Source organism: Gastrolobium bilobum, unplaced genomic scaffold, assembly GCF_033153095.1.
Source record: "Gastrolobium bilobum isolate Gb01-03AN ecotype WA unplaced genomic scaffold, APGP_CSIRO_Gbil_v1 utg7684, whole genome shotgun sequence".
Taxonomy (NCBI): domain Eukaryota; kingdom Viridiplantae; phylum Streptophyta; class Magnoliopsida; order Fabales; family Fabaceae; genus Gastrolobium; species Gastrolobium bilobum.
Window position 1 is genome coordinate 198244 of NW_026897041.1, and position 20698 is coordinate 218941.

The 20698-nt window shown below is 36.0% G+C and overlaps 1 protein-coding gene and 1 pseudogene across 1 annotated transcript; both read left to right on the forward strand.

The window, feature by feature from the left end:
- The first annotated feature begins 932 nt into the window (after positions 1–932).
- LOC133303599 (laccase-1-like) lies at positions 933–8660 on the forward strand (annotated as a pseudogene).
- Positions 8661–16311: 7651 nt separating this feature from the next.
- Positions 16312–19143, forward strand: LOC133303600 (uncharacterized GPI-anchored protein At4g28100-like). The gene is made up of 2 exons (XM_061503521.1): positions 16312–17086; positions 18805–19143. The coding sequence occupies exons 1-2, from the start codon at positions 16412–16414 to the stop codon at positions 19141–19143; spliced, it is 1014 nt and encodes a 337-aa protein (XP_061359505.1). The 5' UTR covers positions 16312–16411.
- Positions 19144–20698: the final 1555 nt, after the last annotated feature.

Consider the following 20698-nt stretch of genomic DNA (forward strand, 5'->3'; position numbering starts at 1 on the left):
CTTCTCCAATTACTGATTTGCTCACAAAAGGGAAATTCGAATGGACTGAAGAGGCGACCAAGGCTTTTACGGAATTAAAAAAGTGCCTTACGGAAGCACCGATTCTGACTCTACCTGATTTTAAAAAGCCTTTCATTATTGAAACCGATGCATCAGGCACAGGTATAGGGGCGGTGCTATTGCAAGACAGAAAAACAGTGGCATATTTTAGTAAGAAACTCTCTCCCCGCATGCAAAGTCAATCCACATATATACGAGAGATGTTCGCAATTACTTCAGCCGTAAGCAAATGGCGTCAATATCTCTTGGGATCCAGTTTCGTAATTCGAACAGATCATAAGAGCTTGCACCACTTGATGAATCAAGTGATACAGACACCAGAACAGCAACAATTTCTGGCAAAATTGTTGGGATATAATTATACTATCACTTTCAAATCGGGCATCACTAACGCAGCTGCGGATGGATTATCCAGACAACTTCAAGGGGATATTGGGTCCCCAACTCCGCACCTCACTGCCCTCTCCGTCCCACACACTAAATACTTATCAGTATTACAGCAAGAATTACAACAGGACGCCTATGCCACAAAAATAATAGGGGAGTTACAGTCATCCAAAGAAAAAAAGGGAAACTGGGAAGTACAAAACGGTATATTGCTACATAAAGGCCGCATTTTTATCCCCGAAAAGTCTTCACTGATCCCCAGTCTACTCCAAGAATTCCATTCTTCACCCATAGGAGGACACGCCGGCGTCCGTCGCACCCTATCCCGCGTGTGTACGTTTTATACATGGAAAACAGTGAGGGGAGATGTTCAGGAGTTTGTTAAATACTGTACAATATGCCAGAGAGTAAAATCAGTAAATCACTCACCGTATGGATTGTTACAGCCACTGGAAACACCAAAGGAAATATGGTCCGAACAAACAATGGACTTCATTACGCATCTGCCACCGGTCCAGGGAAACTCAGTTATTCTAGTCGTGGTCGATCGCTTAACTAAATGTGCTCATTTTATTCCACTGCCGAGCTCATACACAGCTATCAAGGTCGCACAAGTCTTCTGGGATAACGTGGGCAAGTTACATGGACCACCCAAGTCCATCATCAGTGACCGCGACCCCATCTTCGTCAGTGCCTTCTGGAAATCCTTATTTCAACTCCAGGGAACACACCTTCGTTACAGTTCTGCATACCACCCACATACGGATGGACAAACAGAGAGAGTCAACCGAACGTTAGAACAATATCTCAGAGCATACACGTTCGAAAACCAGAAAGAGTGGTTAAAGCACCTACCTTTAGCAGAATATCACTATAACACGGCCCATAACCGCAGCATCGGCACCTCTCCATTTGCGGCCACATATGGCAAGCCACCACCTTGTTCCTTACGATACTCCATGGGTATATCGTCGATAGAAGCCGTAGACTCCACACTCAGCCACAGAATCAACATCATGAAACGTCTACGTGAGAACTTACAGCGGGCAAAACACACTATGAAAACACAAGCTGACAAGAAAAGAAAGGACTTCACCTTTCATCCAGGCGAGTTAGTACTCCTACGTCTCCAACCATATCGTCAACTCTCCCTGAGGCACAGATCATCACAGAAGTTGGCTCCTAAGTTCTTTGGACCATACAAAATTTTAGAAAAGATAGGAACAGTAGCGTACCGCTTAGAGCTGCCACCAGAAGCCAGGTTACATCCCGTGTTCCACATCTCCTTGCTACGGCCGTACTACCATCACCAAGATACACCAGCCCCAACATTTCCGTTCGCCATAGACCAAGGTGAGCTACAACATAATCCGAGCGCAATCTTGGCAACCAGAACCATCTGGCGTCAAGGCAAACCAAAAAAAAAAACTTCTGGTGCAATGGACTCAACTTCCCCAAGAAGCTGCCACTTGGGAAGATGAAGAAAACATACAAGTATGGAATGACGACAAGGTCACGGCCCTAGAGCCGACACAAGGCAACCCAGAAATCAAACAAAGACCAGAGGACGTTACCACTATAGAAAGAGCTCAAGAAGGGGAGCTCATTCGGGAGAAAAAAATAAAGATGAGGAAAGGGTGAGTCACACGAAAAGTCTGCACAAGCCTAATGAAGTAAGTAACGGCTCTCTTTGCCAAAATAATGGCCCCAACCACTCACAAGCCATTAAAGATTCCACCCACTCCACTGCCCAAAGTCAGAACGCGCTGCCCAACACATCACATGGGGAAGACTCCATTATTGATAAGACTCATCATGTACGAGCCAATCACAGCCCACTGGTAGGATTTTCGACCAATGCTCTTAAACCACGTCACCCTGATCCATCTCATTCAAAAGAGACCGCTACCACCGCTGCTCAAGTTGCTGAGAAAAAGCTACCAACCGTCGGATCCGAGCCCACTCAATGGCCCAACACGGCTGATTATGAGATTGAGGACAATCTCGGTCTTGATGGGCAAGGGAGTGTAGCGGGCCCAAATCATAGCAGGCCCAAACGAGTTATCAAGAAACCAGCACACCTCAAGGATTACATTTAATTGCTTTATTAGTTAGAAGTCTTTAATTTTAGTATTTAATTAATCACATGCAGTTATCAGTTTGTTAGTTTGTTAGACAAGATTACTCTTATTTTATCTTTATCTTCAAGTTGTTATTAGCTGGCAAAACTATAAGCCATTAGGTTGTTATTTTATTTTGCTATAAAAACCCATGAAAAGATCAATAAAGGACATCTGATGTTTTGATCGCAAAACCCTACCTTCTCTTTCTCTTTATCTCTCAACTCTTCTCTATCTCTTCTAAATCTACCCTTCACACATCTCTATACGTACAAATCACACCTTTATAGACAATCTTTTCTCATTGTAATTATAGACAGTTAAGATTGAGAGAAATGAGATCAGATGCAATTGAACTGGGTATCTCCATGGTAGCTAGAAATCAAACACTTGATATGTTAACTTGTAATCTGGCAAGTCATTTATCACGTTCCTTTGTCCTTTTCCGTTATTTATCTACCCCCTCTAGCGATAGAAAACCTGTCTTCAACAATAAAAACAACAAAAGAATAAATTGAGGAAGAAATCATATTCAAAGAAGCATCAGAAGTTGGAGTAACTCCAAGTGTATATAGAGTTGTCCATTCATTTAAGTTTGGCAAGTTGCCTACCCCCTAAAGTCAGCTTTGGGTTGGACATAATGGAGGGTCTAGGACAGCATTATAGGTTGTCAGTGCTTCAGTGGTGACACTATTGATAGTAGCTTGCTTTCTACCCTCTTCTTCTTTGCTTACAACAACCACCGGAAACTTTCAGTTTAATGTAAGACTAATTCTTTTTCTCCTACACATACATTTTATGGGAAATTAGTACGTGCTATAAAGGATACAAGTTGTGTCATTTTAACTGCTTATAAACTATGTATTCCGAAGAATAGATAGTTATAATATTAAAATTATACTTTTTTTCTCTTTCTTCAAAACCTGTTGGCTGACATGAAAAGTGAAAAAAGTACAATTTTAATATTATAACTATGTAAACAGTTAAAATAATACAACTTGTGTCCTTTAAAAGAACAAACTATTTTCCCGTAAAATGTATGTGTAGGAAAAAAAGAATTGGTCTTACATTAAACTGAAAGTTTCTGGTGGTGGTTCTAACTTGTAAGCAAAGAAGAAGAGGGTAGAAAGCAAGCTAATATCAATAGTGTCACCACTGAAAACCTATAATACTATTAAAGACAAAACCTATAATATCAAGTTAATATTATAATTATGTACTTTTCGGAGTACATAATTATAAATAGGAATGAACAAAATAATCAAAAAATTGAACCGAACCATGAATCGAACCGAACCACACTTAAAATAACCAGTTTTTAAAAATCAGTTCATAAACCGAACCGGTTTTTAAAAAACCGGTTCATGAACAGAAGCTGAATCTGTCAACGGCGCCCCGAGCGCCAACTCTGGAGTGCCGTGCGCCAGTTCCGCGCTCCGTGCGCCGGTCGCCAGGTTGGCGCACCGTGCGCCACCTCCTGCGCGCCGTGCGCGGACGAAACAGAAGCAAATCGTCAATTTGGCGCCCCGTGCGCCAGGTATCGAGCCCCGTGCGCCAACCTCCGTGCGTCGTGCGCCAGCGAGAAATTTGGTTTCTCCGTTTTTGCTCCTTTTTGCGGCGTTTCCTGCTATTTAACATATAACTTGAGTGAGAGCATGATTGAGAAGGAATAATCAATATTTCTTGCATTTAATGACTATTTTCACACATTTATGATTAATTCCTTACTTCTTTTAAGTTAGAAAACATCATCTGCTAGACTCACATCATGTGTGCAGATACTTTCATCTACAATGTTGAGAGAAGTAAAACGTACTTGCTTAGAATCATTAATGCAGCTCTCAGTGACGAACTTTACTTTGCTGTTGCTAACCATACCCTAACCGTTGTTGAGATTGATGCAACATATACAAAACCATTTATAACCACAACAATCATGATTACTCCTGGCCAGACTACCAATGTTCTTCTCACTGCGAATCAAATTCCTGATTCTTCAGGCATGTTTGTTTTGGCAGCTAGGCCTTATCGCACCTCAGTTTTTCCCTTTGATAACTCCACAACAATTGGATTTTTGAGGTACAAAAACACAAGGACTGAGAAAATCAAGCCACTCTATGTTCATACTAATCTTGGTATTCATAACCTTCCTGAGATAGAAGATACAAATTTTGCAACAAAATTGTCTGTTAAACTCAGAAGCCTTGCATCTTGTCGATTTCCCTGCAAGGTAGCTCAACAGATTAACAAGCGAGTTATAATAACTATAAGCCTTAACCTTCAGGATTGTCCAACAAACTCCACCTGCAAGGGATATGATGGTAAGAGATACTTTGCTTCAATGAATAACCAGTCCTTTATCAGGCCTTTCATTTCAATATTAGACTCTTACTATAAGAAACTCAATACCAATGAATACTCTTGATTTCCCGTAGAAGCCTCCAAAATCTTTTAACTACACTGGTGTGGACCCAGTAAAAGAAAACATGAACACAGAATTTGGTACAAAACTTTTAGCATTGCCTTATGGCATAAATTTGGAGATTGTGCTGCAGGATACTGGTTTCCTTAATGTAAAGAACCAATTCAACTTCACCCAACAGCTTAAGCTTTTGGGTGAAGTTACATTAATGGTTTTTATATATCTCAACACTTAATGTGGAGAACCATCCACTTCATGTACATGGTCACAACTTCTTCATTGTTGGCCAAGGGTTGGGTAGCTACAATGTTAACAAGGACCCAGCAAATTATAATATTGCTAGCCAAGGGTTGTGTAGCTACAGTGGGAGTTCCAAAGGGGGGATGGGCTGCAATTCAGTTTAAGGCAGATAACCCTGGAGTGTTGTAACATCCCCGTCTCGAGCCGGTTCAATTAACATACACATGATATAAACAGAAACAGCGGAAGACTTAACTTACGAAAATATGAGCTAACTTTTTCTTTTTCTAACTTAATTCTTACTCGGCGTAAACGAAAATCGGGCAGAGTTTCCTCTATAAATCGGACAACTAGGGATTTTCCAATCCCACTCAGAAGCGTTTACTGATAAACAGTTTATACAACATATTAATCCATAAGTACCATTCATGCAAATATAATCAGATACCCATCCATGGGCGCATGCAAAATATGGCTCCATGCTACTATCCTAATCAGCATGCAATCCAATAAGAAATCATAAACTGAATAATACATCATCATATAACGTGCCTGAATACCCAAATGTACATGCATCAAAGTGACAGACATGTACAAAACATATACATGCCACATACAAAATAAAGGATCAATATCATGATCCATCAAATGCGGAAATACTAAAAGACATCAAACACTCCAAAAAGGTAGTAGCCTACAGCCACTCAAAATCCGATCTGTCAACTGCCTCAGCCACGTGTCGTGTCCCTGCCTAGTGAGGACTCACCGGGAATCTGGGCACCTGAAAATATGTCCCCAACGAGGGGTGAGATGACAAATCTCCATAAGCTCCAGGTTTATAGAGAATTCTCCATACCCCTGGCTCACTCCTGCACGAAAGTCAGATACAGAGTATAAAAATACAACATATAGCAGATATCATAACAGAACAGAGCATATATCCATATCATATCAGAGGCGTGCGTCGTCATTCCCAAGGGAGGACCCCAAGCAGAAATCAATGCACGTGTTCCCGAGGGAGGACCCCAAAGCGGAACCATACATAACAGAGGCGTACACCATCAGTCCCGAGGGAGGACCCCAAAGCGGACGTCCGGGTACTATACAATCAATGGCTAGAGATTGTTACAGAAATCATATTACAGAAGTCATATCAGAGCAAAACATATCATGTTATCAAATAACTCTATATGAATGCATCTATACAAAGCATCTAAATCACAGTCATACAGTCCAACCATAGTTCACTAACCATGGTGGAGCACTCAAGCAGGAAAAGACTCCTTAAACATAGAGCTTACCTCTTGAAGCTTTACCAATACCCTTACTTGTTGCACAAGTTACTTATATATCTTCAAGAGATTCTGATTCCTTTTTAGTCCCTAGGTACACCTAGAGCAAGAATCCACAAATACCAATTAATAAAATGCCATCATGCCTAGCTTTCACATAAGGCACACATTTTATTGCTTCTTTTCATTTCTTTGCATTTTTGCCAATCCTATGCCAATCCGATGCCAATACACAAGTCTAGACCTTTTTATAACCGTTGGTGTTCTTTAATTTAATCATCCATTCCCTTACGAATTTCCAACATAAATCATAGCATTTTACTTTAAAGGACCGTGGGCCTAAAATCAGGAAATCAATATATTTTTCCATGATTTCTTTTCAAACCATTTCACTTCATGACTTATCATTTTCATACTTTGAAACACACATATTTTATTAAAATAAAATATGACAACATCTTTCCCTAAACACCCTATATGTTGAATCCTTTAAGGGAATTTCCAAGGATCCTTCTCTTTTACAATACATTTTCCTCACTTAATTTAACAACTACACGTACATAATATATATATATATATATATATATATATATATATATATATATATATATATATACCAAGTTCCAATTTAATTTTTGAGAATCTCAAGCTCTTTAAATCCTTCAAGGCCGAAACATCAAGGGTATGTTTCAAAGGATTTTCTTTCAAATTTAACATTCTTACTAACTCATCAAATTTCCTCTTATTCAAGCACATTAAACCTTCCCAATACATACAATAAATCTTTGTGCATCACCCCTAATTACCCTATCAAGGCCGAAATCTAGGGTATGTCACCATGGGATTTTTTTTCCAATTTTTTTTTACATGTTCGTATGCTTATTCCACATTCCTATATCCAACACATCATCAATCCATCATCAATTCAAATTTTAAACTAATTTATTTCACACCAACACATGCTCACAATTTCTATGACACAAACCATCAAAATAACATCATGGAAACAAAGGTTTCTTACCACTAATCAACTTCCCAAAGCCTAGAAAGCAACCTCCAAGCCAAGCTCCATCAAGAACTCACTTTTTCTCCTCCAATGAATAGTAACTCGAAAATGAGAGGAGGAATAACTCTTCACACACTCAACTATAGCTCAAATGGATAGGTGGAATGGACTCATTGAGTGGTTTCCAATCAATTTCATGTGGTGGGTCATTGGATTTGGTGGCATATTCAAGAAGAAATCAAAAAAAGAAATAAAGCCCTAAACCCCCCCTTCCATGATGAACTCCACGGCTTGCAAGAGAGAGAAAGGAGTTTTAGTTGTGTGAATAGTGATTCACTTGAATGACAAAGCTTTATAGCCACATGTGACTTTTTAACAGATGTTTTTCTTTCGCGTATTTTCACTTAAACTGACCCGGAACTAACTCAATGCTACAAACATATTTTTATTTTTCTAAAATCATTTATATTACTTTTTAATTCTTACAAAACAATATTCATAATTCACAGTATGATTTTTGCACCGTTTTTGACGAAATGCACTGTGAATCCCTAATTGTACTTCATTTACTTATGAAACTTAAACTTATAAAATTATCATTTTCTTGGGCCTATATTGACTTGCTTGGCATATATTGGACTTTCTTATTCTTATTTCATCAATTATTTGTTTCTGGGCTCTACCGGTTGCTTAAACAGCAGTACAAAATACCCGGTAGAAACACTATTCACGAGATTTTCACGGAAAGTGCCAGACTATACAATTTTTCGTTCTGAAGTCATATTTGTCGTCAGAATTATCAAATTATGTTCCTAAAATTAATTTGCTCATTTAAGCTCTACCGGTTAATTCACAAAACTGTAAATTCTCCGGCAGAACGCACTGTTCATAACATAGTCATGAATACAGTCAAAATACTCGAAATCGCTCACTGAATCTAATTATGACATTTAAATCCTTAAATTAAATCTCTAACTAAGATTTACCAGTTAGGGTCATTATAAGTGTGGTTTATACACTGCCATCTTGAGGAGCATACATCTTGGTGTCTTGCCATGGCTTTCATTGTGAAAGATGGTCCAACAGAATCTGAGTGCTTGCTTCCTCCCCCTGAAGATTTTCCTTCCTGTTAAGTCTCTTGCTAAACTTTCTGGTACAATTAGGTTACTGATGTTACAAAGTTCCAAATATAATCAGTTTTGTATCTTACATGGTAGTGTTAATTAATTCTTGGGAGTTTTATACAGGATATGTAAAGCTCCTAAGAGTTTTGTTGAGATATAGAGTCCCACATTGGTTGTATGTGCAACTAATGTGGAGTTTATAAGGTCTTGGGCACTCCCACCCTTAGAGCTAGCTTTTGGGGTGGTGACCTCAAGGTTCTTAACATGGTATCAGAGCTTGAGCTTCGATCCTCACCACCCCCACTTTAAAGTGGAAGCACAAAAAAGGTAAACCAAAGATTGGGCCTGTTGCATAATCTACGCTTCAAGCCAAGAGGGCTCTTGCGTGAGGGGGCGTGTTGAGATATAGAGTCCCACATTGGTTGTATGTGCAACTAATGTGGAGTTTATAAGGTCTTGGGCATTCCCACCCTTAGAGCTAGCTTTTGGGGTGGTGACTTCAAGGTTCTTAACAAGTTTACTTATGGAGTTGAAGGAAAGTTAAGTTGGTCAATGGTCATACGGAGTGAAATATACATTACTCTCATAACTCATTGCCATAGCCTATGTTTTAAAGTATGTACGTATATAGTGTGTGTTTTAGCTATCTAATCATAAACTTGTCTTCCTTCTTCAGAATACTTTAAATTGATTATTACTTATTTCTATCTAAGAACCTTGAAAACTAATAAAAAATCGATAATATGATTTGATTATTATTCCTTGGAAGAAGTCTGTCTAGAACGGTAAGAACTACCAGTTAAGAACATAAAGCCATCGGAAGCTTATGGCTTTGTATTTGTAAAATGTTCATGTAGTCTATGCTTCTACAACTTGTACAGAGCCATTTTTAACTCATGCAAACATAGATATTGTTAAAGCATTTTATTGTCTTCGTTTGCCACCTTTTTCTCTGGATGGCTCATGCATACAATCTTTTGTTACCTACAATCTAAATGAAACAACATTCTGTAAGGTTTCTATAACATCTAATAATGCATAGGCAGTAATGAGCAGGTTATAAATCATATCCCTGTACATCCTCCTTAAAGTTTAACTTGCTGATCAGCCAGAATTCTAATACTTGGGTTAGCCTTCGTTAGCCCTCACCAATGTGCGGAATCTTCAATCAAATTTCTCCTTAACATTTCAAGAGTTTTGTGATGGCATAAAAAGTAGCCTTTTCTCCAGAATTCTTTTGTTCTTGTCAGATGGAACAAAGGACTTATTATTTAACAATTTACATACACATTAGTTTTTTTTCCAACCTTATTAGATCACCACATTCACTATGCATTGCTCCTATCCTGTTATTTTGTCACTTACAAGTTTATTTATCTACACGAGAATTTTGTAAGGGACAAAAAGAGAGCATGCAGGAAGGAGAGGGATCTATAATAGTAGTTGGGCTTGAGAATCTAACTACAATCTTTAAACAGAGGTATATCATTTTAACGATGACAGCTTTTGGTTTGAAGCCTGTGGATGCTTATGGGAACTTATCTTTAGATTTCTTTGTCCAGGGACTGTAAGAAATACTGAAACAATAGGTTTTCTGATCTCTCTTATATCTGTATGGTGAAAAGTCAAAAACAACTTGTCATAATGGAGTATAAAGAAACTACTAATTATAAGGGGAAAAATAAAAGAAAAATCAAAAGGCAAACACAATACATGAAAGTAATACCGAAACAACCAGTGTAGAGTCCCTTCTATTTAAAGTAATTAGTTAGGAGCATGTGTTAGAAGGATAGAGCATTCTCTTTCACAAAAATACTCAAAACAGGACAAAATAATTGAATTGTTTTTATAGATCAAATTTTCATTTCATTGACGAATGATTACTGGGTTCATAATTAGTCTCACTAAAAAATTTATTGTATCAATCTTTCTTAAAAGATATCATGCTCATGATTTCCCAAAAGATGTCGTGCAAAGACATAAATATAGTTGAGAATGAAAAAGTCAAGGGATTTTTTGTTCCCCCTTTTATATATACATATAAAAAGATGAATCACAATAGCATTCCACTATAGCAGAAACAAATTTATAAATAAAAGATAGACAAGTAGTGCAACTAGAAATGATTAAAAGATGCTAAAGGCCTCATTATTGCTAATTTGAAAAATCAAGGATGATTATACTATTATGGCAGTGAAAAAAGAAGTCACATGCATTGTATTTATCAACCGAATACTTCTCTTTGAACACAAATTTGGTAGTTGATTTAATTGACACTCATTCACTTAAAGTTATCATTAACATTGCTGAAGAGTTTGTCAATGGAATGCTAATGTGGGGGTTGGGATGTAAGGTGTTCTCAAGATCTCTCTTCTTGGGGTCAACTTGTGCTAACAACCACAGCAACGTGGTATATGTTTGTTGGTGTTAAGAAAATTATTCAGGTACCATTTTTCAAACAACTTAAGTACATCATTGAAAAGTAAGAAAAGGAAAAGAAAAAATACGATGGGAAGCAATAACTCACTCCTATGATATCTTCGATACATTGGACACTGTTGATTATATAGTTCTTACTCTTATACCAGTTCCCCCCGTTATAGCCGATGATGTGACTAAAGTAGCAAATATAGCTAAAATTGCCACTAACTAGACCACTTCAGCTGCTGGCTTCCGAAGCAATGAAGAAGACAAAATTTTTGGTACGATGAATTGTCTGACAGGGACACCCATATTCCCCTCCGATTTAGTGGTTTCAGGCTTTCAGCCCAACCAACATTACAATGTCGTGTTACTCTTCACGCTACAAATACGTTTCATCTTTTGAAACAAATTAGATTCAGGAAAGAGCTTTACATTGCATCAATTCTTTTATCATGCTTGATGTTACTTATCTTGGAGATGCTGCAATCATTCATAGAACTAAACAGGAAAGATAAAACTGTGACCACACTCACCAACTTACAAAAACTACATATGTTTAATTCCTTGCTTTTGTGTTGAACAAGAAGGGTCGAGAACCTAAACTTTTAACTCAGCTTAGACCACTCCCCCAACTCCAAAACAATAAAATAAAATAAAAATCATAGAGGAAAAGTTGACATATTCATATTCTAGTACTAGTAATTACAACACCTTGATCCAATATATAAAATAGTTTTTCTTTTTTTGCTGAATATGAAGTAAAGGGGAACACATGACAAAACCACTAACTGGATGAGGAAATAAAAGTTTAATAATGAGAAAGAGAGTCAGGACCATTAGTTTCATCAGCAGGTTTTGAATACAAAGCGTGCGACTCCTCCCTACAGCTCGGAGCTCGAAACCTACCCAACTGGAAATTTCTTCAATACATCGCATGTACCCATTTCGGTACATTTTTTTTTTCCAAAAAAGGAAAATTTTCTTCCCATTTAAACCCACATTTTAATTTTTATTCCATCTAAATCCTAAATTTTTTACCTGTTTTGTACAGCTGCTCCGTGCAGCCGTAGAACCCAAAGTTTGTAGAGAGTGAAAAAAACAAATAATTTCGCACGAACATTAGTGGATTTAGCATGGAGATTCTTAAATATTGGGGTTTTGCTGCAGATATCACGTTGTACAGAATCTAGCCTACAAATCCTACATCCTTATGAAGTTGAATTCAGTGGAAGGCACCCCTTTATAGTTTTTACTGTTGAAAAATTCTTCTTCTTCCCTTTTATTTTTTACTTAGGAGTGGATAGTCTTCTCTTAAAAAAATTGACATGGTCACGTGAGGTGTAAAGAACCAAATCAATAAAAAAAATTTAAGTCGTGGGTGATGTTACATTGATTTTTTATATATTTCTAACACATCCATTTATGAGAGTCTATTAGACTATAGATAATGTACAGACTCACCTATTCGTAGTAGGGGTGCGCAAAAAAACTGGTTCACTTGTCCTCCCCTCAATCTGACCTTGACCTGACCCACAAATATCTATTTTTTTTAATTGGTTTAAATACTAACCCACTTTTATTTGGGTCAGATTTTGACCTGACTTGTTTTAATAATGACCAATTGAACTTTGGTCAGTTGAAGCATTTGGTTGGGTCAGTTTAAATACTGACCCACTTTTACTTGGGTCAGTTTTTCGACTAAATATTTTTGTCAAGTTTTTTGATAAAAAATGTTTCCATCAAAATTTTCAACGGAACACATTTCTGTCAAAAAATGTTGAACAAAAATATCCGATAAAAAATTTTGACGGAAAAAATATTCTGTCAAAATTCTTTAGAGAATCTAAATTTCGTCGAAAGTTTCGAATGAAACATTTCCCTCAAAACGATTTCCGTCAAAATTTTGAACGAAAAACATTCTGTCAAAATTTTTGACGGATTTTTTTTTTCGTTTAAAACTTTTGATGGAGGAAATCATTTTCGTCAAAACTTTGGACGGAAACTAAATTTCGTCGAAAATTTCGATAGAAAATTTTTTTTTTTGTAAAAATTTTCATTAAAGAAAAAATTCCGTCACTTTTCGACAAAAAGTATTTCGATGAAAAAATAATTTTATGATGAAATTTTTGTCGTTTGCTACGTAGAAATTTCATGAGTTTAAAAAATAAATCAATAACTACAAAAAAAATCAAATTAAAAACATGTTTTGAAACCAAGTCAAAAACGGGTCAGGTCGAATTTGACACACTTCAGAAACCAAATCAAACCCATTTCATCAGATCCGACCCGGTTCTGAACTAGTTCAAAAAAATTCCAACCAAGTCAGACCTGACTTGAATCAAATGAAAGCGGGTCGGATCAAAATACCTGACCTATAAAAACCAAGTTAGGTCGAGTCGGCACAAAAATCTGACCCGACCTCACCCATGCACAGCCCTAATCCGTACTAAGAAATTTCACAAAAAAAATTTGGGATAGTGAGGATCGAACTCGTGATTCCGAGCCTTTGATAGCGAAAAGTGTACAATACACAAGTTCACCTATATGTGCTAAGAAATTTCACAAGAGAAAGAGAGTGACAGATTAAATCCGTGACACATGGCTCTTATATCATGTAAAAATTTAATTCAACCCAAAAACTTGGGTGCCTACATTAATGATTTTTTTTATATATATCTAACATGCCCCCTTACACGGGAGTCCACTGGACATAAAAGGTGGATAATGCACAGATCCACGTATTTGTGCTAAAAAATTTCACAGGAGAAAATGAAAAAAAATAAAAATCTAGAGAGAGTGAAGGAGCTGAGAGAGAAAACTCAACAATTCAGAATGTGACCGTGGTATATCTCTAACACGAGGAATTATAATTATACAAAGATGGATCAATAATGATAAAGAAGAGAAAAAAATATTAAAAAAGATAATTATAAAATCATTACCATTAATTTATTTTTTGTATGGTTGTAATTTTTCATAGTGACCGTATCATATATTTTTTTAATCCATTTCCTAACATTTTTTAAAGATATTGGTAACACAAACAAACTAAAAGACAAAACAAAACAAAATAAAATCATAAGAGATTATTTAAACTTATATAAGAAGAGACTTCTCTAGAGGCAGAAACTAGACAAAAAAGAAAAAAGAAAAAAAAGAATGGAAACAAAAAGCTCAAGGCAAAGTCCAACATGGATATTCGACAACGATCTAAGGGCAACAGCTGGCTTTTCTTTGTCACTTTTTGGTTGCGCAGCAATTGGGATTTGGAATAGTGATTATAGAGGGGAAAAGCGCACATTTCTATTCATAAAGAAATGGCTGAAATGGGCCTTTGTACCGTGGAGAACAGTCAAAAACACTTTCGTCTTTTTAAAGTTACAAAGCTTGTATATTTTACAGGTTGTGGGTGGGGACACAATTATACATCAGAGAAACTCAAAAGGCATAAAAGTAAAACATTGAAGCCCAAACGAATAATGTACTAAATTGGTAGAGGTGATTATTAGCCTGTAAACAGAGCCATTCAGTCTAAACCTTATATTTTCATGAATGTTGAAAATTCTCAAGATTTCATTTTCTAAGTTACGATTAAATTAGCAAGAACACAGCTCAAAGACTTTCATATGTCATACTATGATATGAGGATTATTACTATATAATTGAGAATTTTCAAAGTTCAATGGAATCGCTAAACTTTTTTGTTCGGGCGATTGATTATAAACACTTTTCTGCAAGACGTAAAAATGATGTTTAAGAAAGAAAAAAATATTTGTCATTTTAAAAAGATATAACTTTATATCATTTTTAACAAAACTATATCATTTTGGTGTATATTTAACAATTTTTATATTTTCTCTCTCTTTCTAGTTTTATGAAATAGAAATGATGTAAAAAATCATCAAATAAGCAATAAAATAACATAATTTTATTAAAAATAATATAAAATTGTGTCCTTTAAAATAATAAATATTTTTCTTTAAAAAATGGACGTAATTAAAACAGTTATAATACACTAACATTAAGTTGATATATAAATATTAAGAAATTAGTAAATAATAAAAGGTAAGAGGTATGATATGCACTAAAAAGAAGAGTAGTTTGAAAATTACATTGAAATCGGTATAATAAAGTTCAAAAGGAATGTTTACCGAAAAAAAAAATGTTCAAAAGGAATATATGGAAATTTGCAACTGGAATTTCCTGTTACATTTTTAGTATTTACAAAGATGCAAATAGGATTTGAGAGAAGTTTAAAGTCTTAATCCTAAGATTCACCACGAGTCGGACTAGTCTCGAAATGATGAACCAATTGAAATATCTAAAAAAAAAAAAATGCAAATAGAAAAAAGTGACAGCCTTGACTTTTTTAATTTAAAGAAATTGTTGGCCTTATTGACAAAAGCGTGGCGAAATTTATTTCAAAAATAAAATTTACAATATACGAAATGAGGCCATGTGATGTAATAATATGCTCCCGTAGCCACAATTTTGTTCCAAGACATATCCGGAAGGAAAAGAAGAGAAAAAGCCTATTTCCTTGGCTTTGAGTTCCAATTGATTTAGTTCTTGCCTATTAACTGGTTTCAAGTATTATTTACGAAAAAATTGTATCATATAATGCATAGCTGTATATTGTATAACTTTGTCCCTCTCGGATAATTGGTCACAAGGAAATAAAAGTTGTTGTCAAGGCTTTGGAAAATAGAACACTAATATCCATACATTAGATTCCAAAATTTGCCCCCAGCTCCAAGATACCAACAAGAAAATGGGTAGGATGGTACATAATTCGTTTCCATGATTAGAGACAAGACTTCAAACAAAGAGTAGGAGAAGGACTATCAGAATATCTGCTGCTGGAAATAATTAAACAATGGGTAGTTCTTTGTTGTTCTCAACTCTAAACCTCCCCGTGCTGATAAAATGTCATGTATATACATTCATTGGTGGCATACTTATGTTTATACATGATGATAGTAAAAATATGTGTTAAAGAGATTTAATATAAAATCATTTCTTCAGTGAATGATTTGATCATGAAACTATTTGCTAATCCCTACCAGAAACATAATAGAGGTAGCATATTAAGCTTAGATCTAAACGAGGTGGCATGGTGCCAAACTTTGCTCAACCCCACCACCCTTTTTGCCCTTTACTTTGCTTTCCCTTTCCCTTTGGTTTGAGTTCTGACCCAACAACACCCCTACAGAGGCTACCCTTCCCATGCCATACCAATATTCTCTTCTTTTTGGTTGGAGAAACAAGACCACATCCACTTCACACCCTTCCCCTTTTTCCCTTCACCATAGAGTCTAAGACTTCTCTTAAACACTATGACATTGACACTGTCTACAACAGTTGAGCCATTCTTCAAGACCCTTTTGTTCTTGTTCACTATCCTCCCTTGCTATCTGGCTCTCTCTGACCCTGATGCTTCAGTTCAGCCAATTATCCCAAAACCAACTTCACCAGGAACAATCCCTGCATTCCCCGAACAAGATGATGCTGCAGGGTGCCCTCTGAACCTCTCAGACGAGCACTATGATGGAATAAAGAGTGCATGTAGTTCCAACAAAGATGGTGTTGATAAGGAGCTCCACCGTAGCCGATGTTGTCCTGTGCTGGCTGCGTGGCTGTACTCTGCTTACTCTGCCACTGCTCTTGGAGTGGAACATGGTTCACCAGGCCATGGCCATCCCACATCCTATGACATGCCCTTGTTGCCAGATGATTCGGAAACCTGTGTGAGTGACTTGGGAAAGGCTTTGAAAGTGAGAGGAATTGAGCTTATCCAGCCAAATGAGACTTGTGATGCGGTGTATTGCTACTGTGGCATTAGGTTGCACCCTTTGAGCTGCCCTGAATCATTTTCAGTTACTCCAAGTGGGAATCTTGTTGGAGATGAAAGTGTGAAAAGGTTGGAGAGAAATTGCTTGAGTAGCAGCACCAATGTCAATGGATTTCCAGGTCTGGAAGGGTGCTCTAAGTGTTTACATAGCCTCTATTTGGTAAGTTTTCAACAACAAAAATGCTCCTTTTTTTCTCCTCCATGTATTTTGTTTTGCTGTTCTTTTCTTTGGCATTGCTTAGTACTTGTTCATTTGGAATTAAATGGATCTTGTTCAAAATTGAAGAAGATCAAACTGATCAATCAAGGTTTCTTTTCATGAAATCTTCAATCTTCATGCTTGGTAATTGGAAAGTTATCTTTTTCCTTCCTTTACTTGGGATATTGTCAGTTTTGGCACTATCCTTTACGCGCCTTTGGATTAGTGAAGTCTAACACTTCAGTCACTTGAGAATTAGTGAAATAGGCTTTAGTCAAATGACCCGCCAATGTCTTCAAACCGAGGTCTTACAAAAAAATCTACATCGTGTGTGCCTATAAAAGATTAAGCACTTGATCTTCAAAATAAATACAATATTTTAGATCCTTGGTTGCAAAATAATCTCTTTGTAAAGTTTGGATCAAGAAGCTTGATGACTTTTACAATATTGTCGTGCGTAAATCAAGTTGTTACTTACGAGAAAAGTTTTATTTCTATAATGCAAAAGACATCATAAACAATTTTAACCTTCTAACTTATAAGACACGGCTTCAATTTGTTAATTTTAGTGTTCTTGTTCTTAGCTTGCCTCAGGCATAAATGATGGTTTGTTGGCATAGTTGTACTTTTAATCCATTATTTTTTCCTGTCACATGCTTACCTTGCAAATTGACTGCAAAGAAGCAAAACTAAGATCTGATTAATATCCCTCTGATTCTTCTAAGTTATTCACTTTTTGCCTGCCTGACATAAGTCTGATTCTCATTTCCTACTTAACTCATAGTTATTGGCATTAGATGACAACATCTGTAGCCACATTTGGATTTATCGTTCCTGTTTCTGATTTATAGTATGCAGTTTGCAAAAAATCTGTCGCTTGTTTCAGAATCTTAGAATAATTATTTAAAAAATGTTGGAATTCATTCAGGGTGATCTAAATGTTGTCTGTTGCGTTTGAACATGGGTTTTATGTTTATCATGTAACATGATATAACATCACCTTCCTACACACACATTAAAGACGTGGGGTCCACATGTTTTTTTTTTCTCTTATCATTCCACTTTCTCTCTCCATTTTTGTGTGTGTTGAAAACAACACTTAAATCATGTAACATAACACTAATAAAACCCTTTGAACATATGCATAATGTCTTACTATTAAAATCTTCACAACCTCATCTCTCTAAACCGAATAATTAGTTCGTTGAAATTTCTCCTATGCATTTTGATAGTCCTTAGCATTGATGTGCAGCTTTGACTATTTTTCTAATAATTGATGTTACACCAATCAAGATGTAATTTAACATGCTTTGATGCACCAAACCTATTTATTGTGCCGTTTCAATTTGATATCCTTATTAAAGAATTAGGGTTCTAAGCATGTCCAGTTGACTCACGAACTTGATAATCTTAACCCAACCCAAAATTAAAAGCTAAAGAAATATATCTCCATCCTCTCATGTGTGATTTCACATGATTTGTTATGTGAAAAGTTCTTAACTAGTAATAGACAAATCAACTGTTATTTTTTTTATCACCTGTATTCTAATATATTTTTCCATCTCTTATTGCTGTTGATTTGTCAATATACATGCATTCGAATCAGAAAAGGTGTTGCTATAGCAAATTGAGATAAAATTATTTAGTGCAACATGACTTGACATATTGCCTCTATGCAGATTAGAAAGAAGACTTCAAATTCAAGCAAATCAGAAGATAGGACTAAAAAGATACACAACAAAGATTGTGAACTCATGGGCTTGACATGGCTTCTAGCAAAGAATCGGACAGCTTATATTCACACTGTTTCTGGGGTTCTTCGTGCTTTAATGTTGAGCACTGATGGCTCTGATCCACAAACCTGTACTCTAAACAGTGATGGAAAACCTCTTGCCGTTGATTCTTCTGAAATGTCTGATCAGTCTTCATCAACCAACCTCCAAGCACCATTCTTTCTTTCTTTCTTATTTTTTTCACATTTTCTGCTAGGTATGCATTTCACTGTATTAATCACCTAACTCAAATGAGAACAAAAAGATTTGTCTTTAATTAGAATGGCATTTGTAAATTTGAATCTCTGATTTTTTGTGCTTAGGAATTTAATTGGAAATGGGTTAAGATTTAATTTCTTGATACAAATTAAATTCAAACAGATTTTTTATTTTTGTGGGCCTCCATTGCCATGTGCTTATAGTGACTCCTGCTTTGTTTTGGAGCGACAAAAATTGTATGTACCTTCACTTGTTGCGGTGGCATTATTTTTAGACAGTTGTGCGCTTCACGGGCGATTTATCATTTATGGAACGTTAACTTCTTAACCATAATGCTGATATATATCTACTATTGTCAACTCTATGTGGTTTGTTGTCTGAATCATACCAAGGACAAGGACATGTCACAAGTTCAACAAGGACAAAATAGAACATGGCAAAAGGGGGAAATCTAATTAGTTGATTAGAAAGAAAAAAAAAAGCACTTAATGGAAAAATATCTGAACTGTGGGACTAATCAAAGACAGAAAGAGGCAAGCTAAAGCAAGGGCCTATCCACGTTAGATAACAAAGGCCTTTTTGGCCATGAAAATTGAAAATGATGACCATGCTAATGGAGTTTATACTTATTTGTATTGAGTTTGAGGTTATGGACATTTCATTAGACCTTATTTGGAATGTGAACTCATAGCAATTCCCATGCAAAAGTTAAAGCCCAAAACAGCCAACCTAATAAACTTTGAAGAAACTGTGTATCATTTTAAAGGACATAAAATTATGTCATTTTAAGTGAGAGAAAGAGATAAATCATGAGAGAGAGAATGAGTGATTTTTTTTTTTTTAAAAAGTATGGGTCCTACTCTTTGTGAAAGTAAAAAGATATAAGGTGTGTCGTTTAAAATGACACACCTTCTTTCACCAAAAATAAAATAAAATGACACACTTTTTTTCATAAACTTTTTAGGCTACCAAATGCAAATACAATTCTCGTGTAACAATTTCATGTGGATTATTCTGAAAGTCCAATAGATTTTTTTTAGGTGAGTAACATTTGAGTATATGGTACTGATTCACAAAGTTTAGCTTGAATGCCTTTCAGGCGAGGAAAAGGACGATTCTTTTGGGAAAGAACACTGCCAAATGCCTCTAATTTGTAGCTGGAGATGAGAATTTTGAGATATTGTGGTCCATATAATGCCCTGGCCCCTGGCCAACCAACAAGTTGTGAAGAGACTATACATCTTTTTGGGTTCGAGTAAAATGACAGAATAGAGACTAAAAGAATGGGGCATTGGTAGCCAAGTGGGTTGGTTATATTGTTATGAGTTGAATTTTGATGTAATGTAAGTTTAAAAATTTTCTACACTCATGTGTATAGTAATTTATTTGTTATATTATTTAATGAATTTAATTATACTGACAACTACCTTAAATATAAACTTTATTAACTAATTTGATAATAGATAAATAAATGTAACTGTAATAAATGTACAGCAAAATTAAATTCTATTATTATTAGAGAAAACGACCTAAGTTACATCTTGAGAGAGTTACGAGTCTGTTTGATTGTGTTATAGATTTT

Coding starts and splice junctions, on each gene's coding strand:
- LOC133303600 (XM_061503521.1), top strand. CDS start 16,412: ATGACATTGACACTGTCTACAACAGTTGAGCCATTCTTCAAGACCCTT. Junction 17,087..18,804: donor GTTTACATAGCCTCTATTTG/GTAAGTTTTCAA, acceptor GCCTCTATGCAG/ATTAGAAAGAAGACTTCAAA.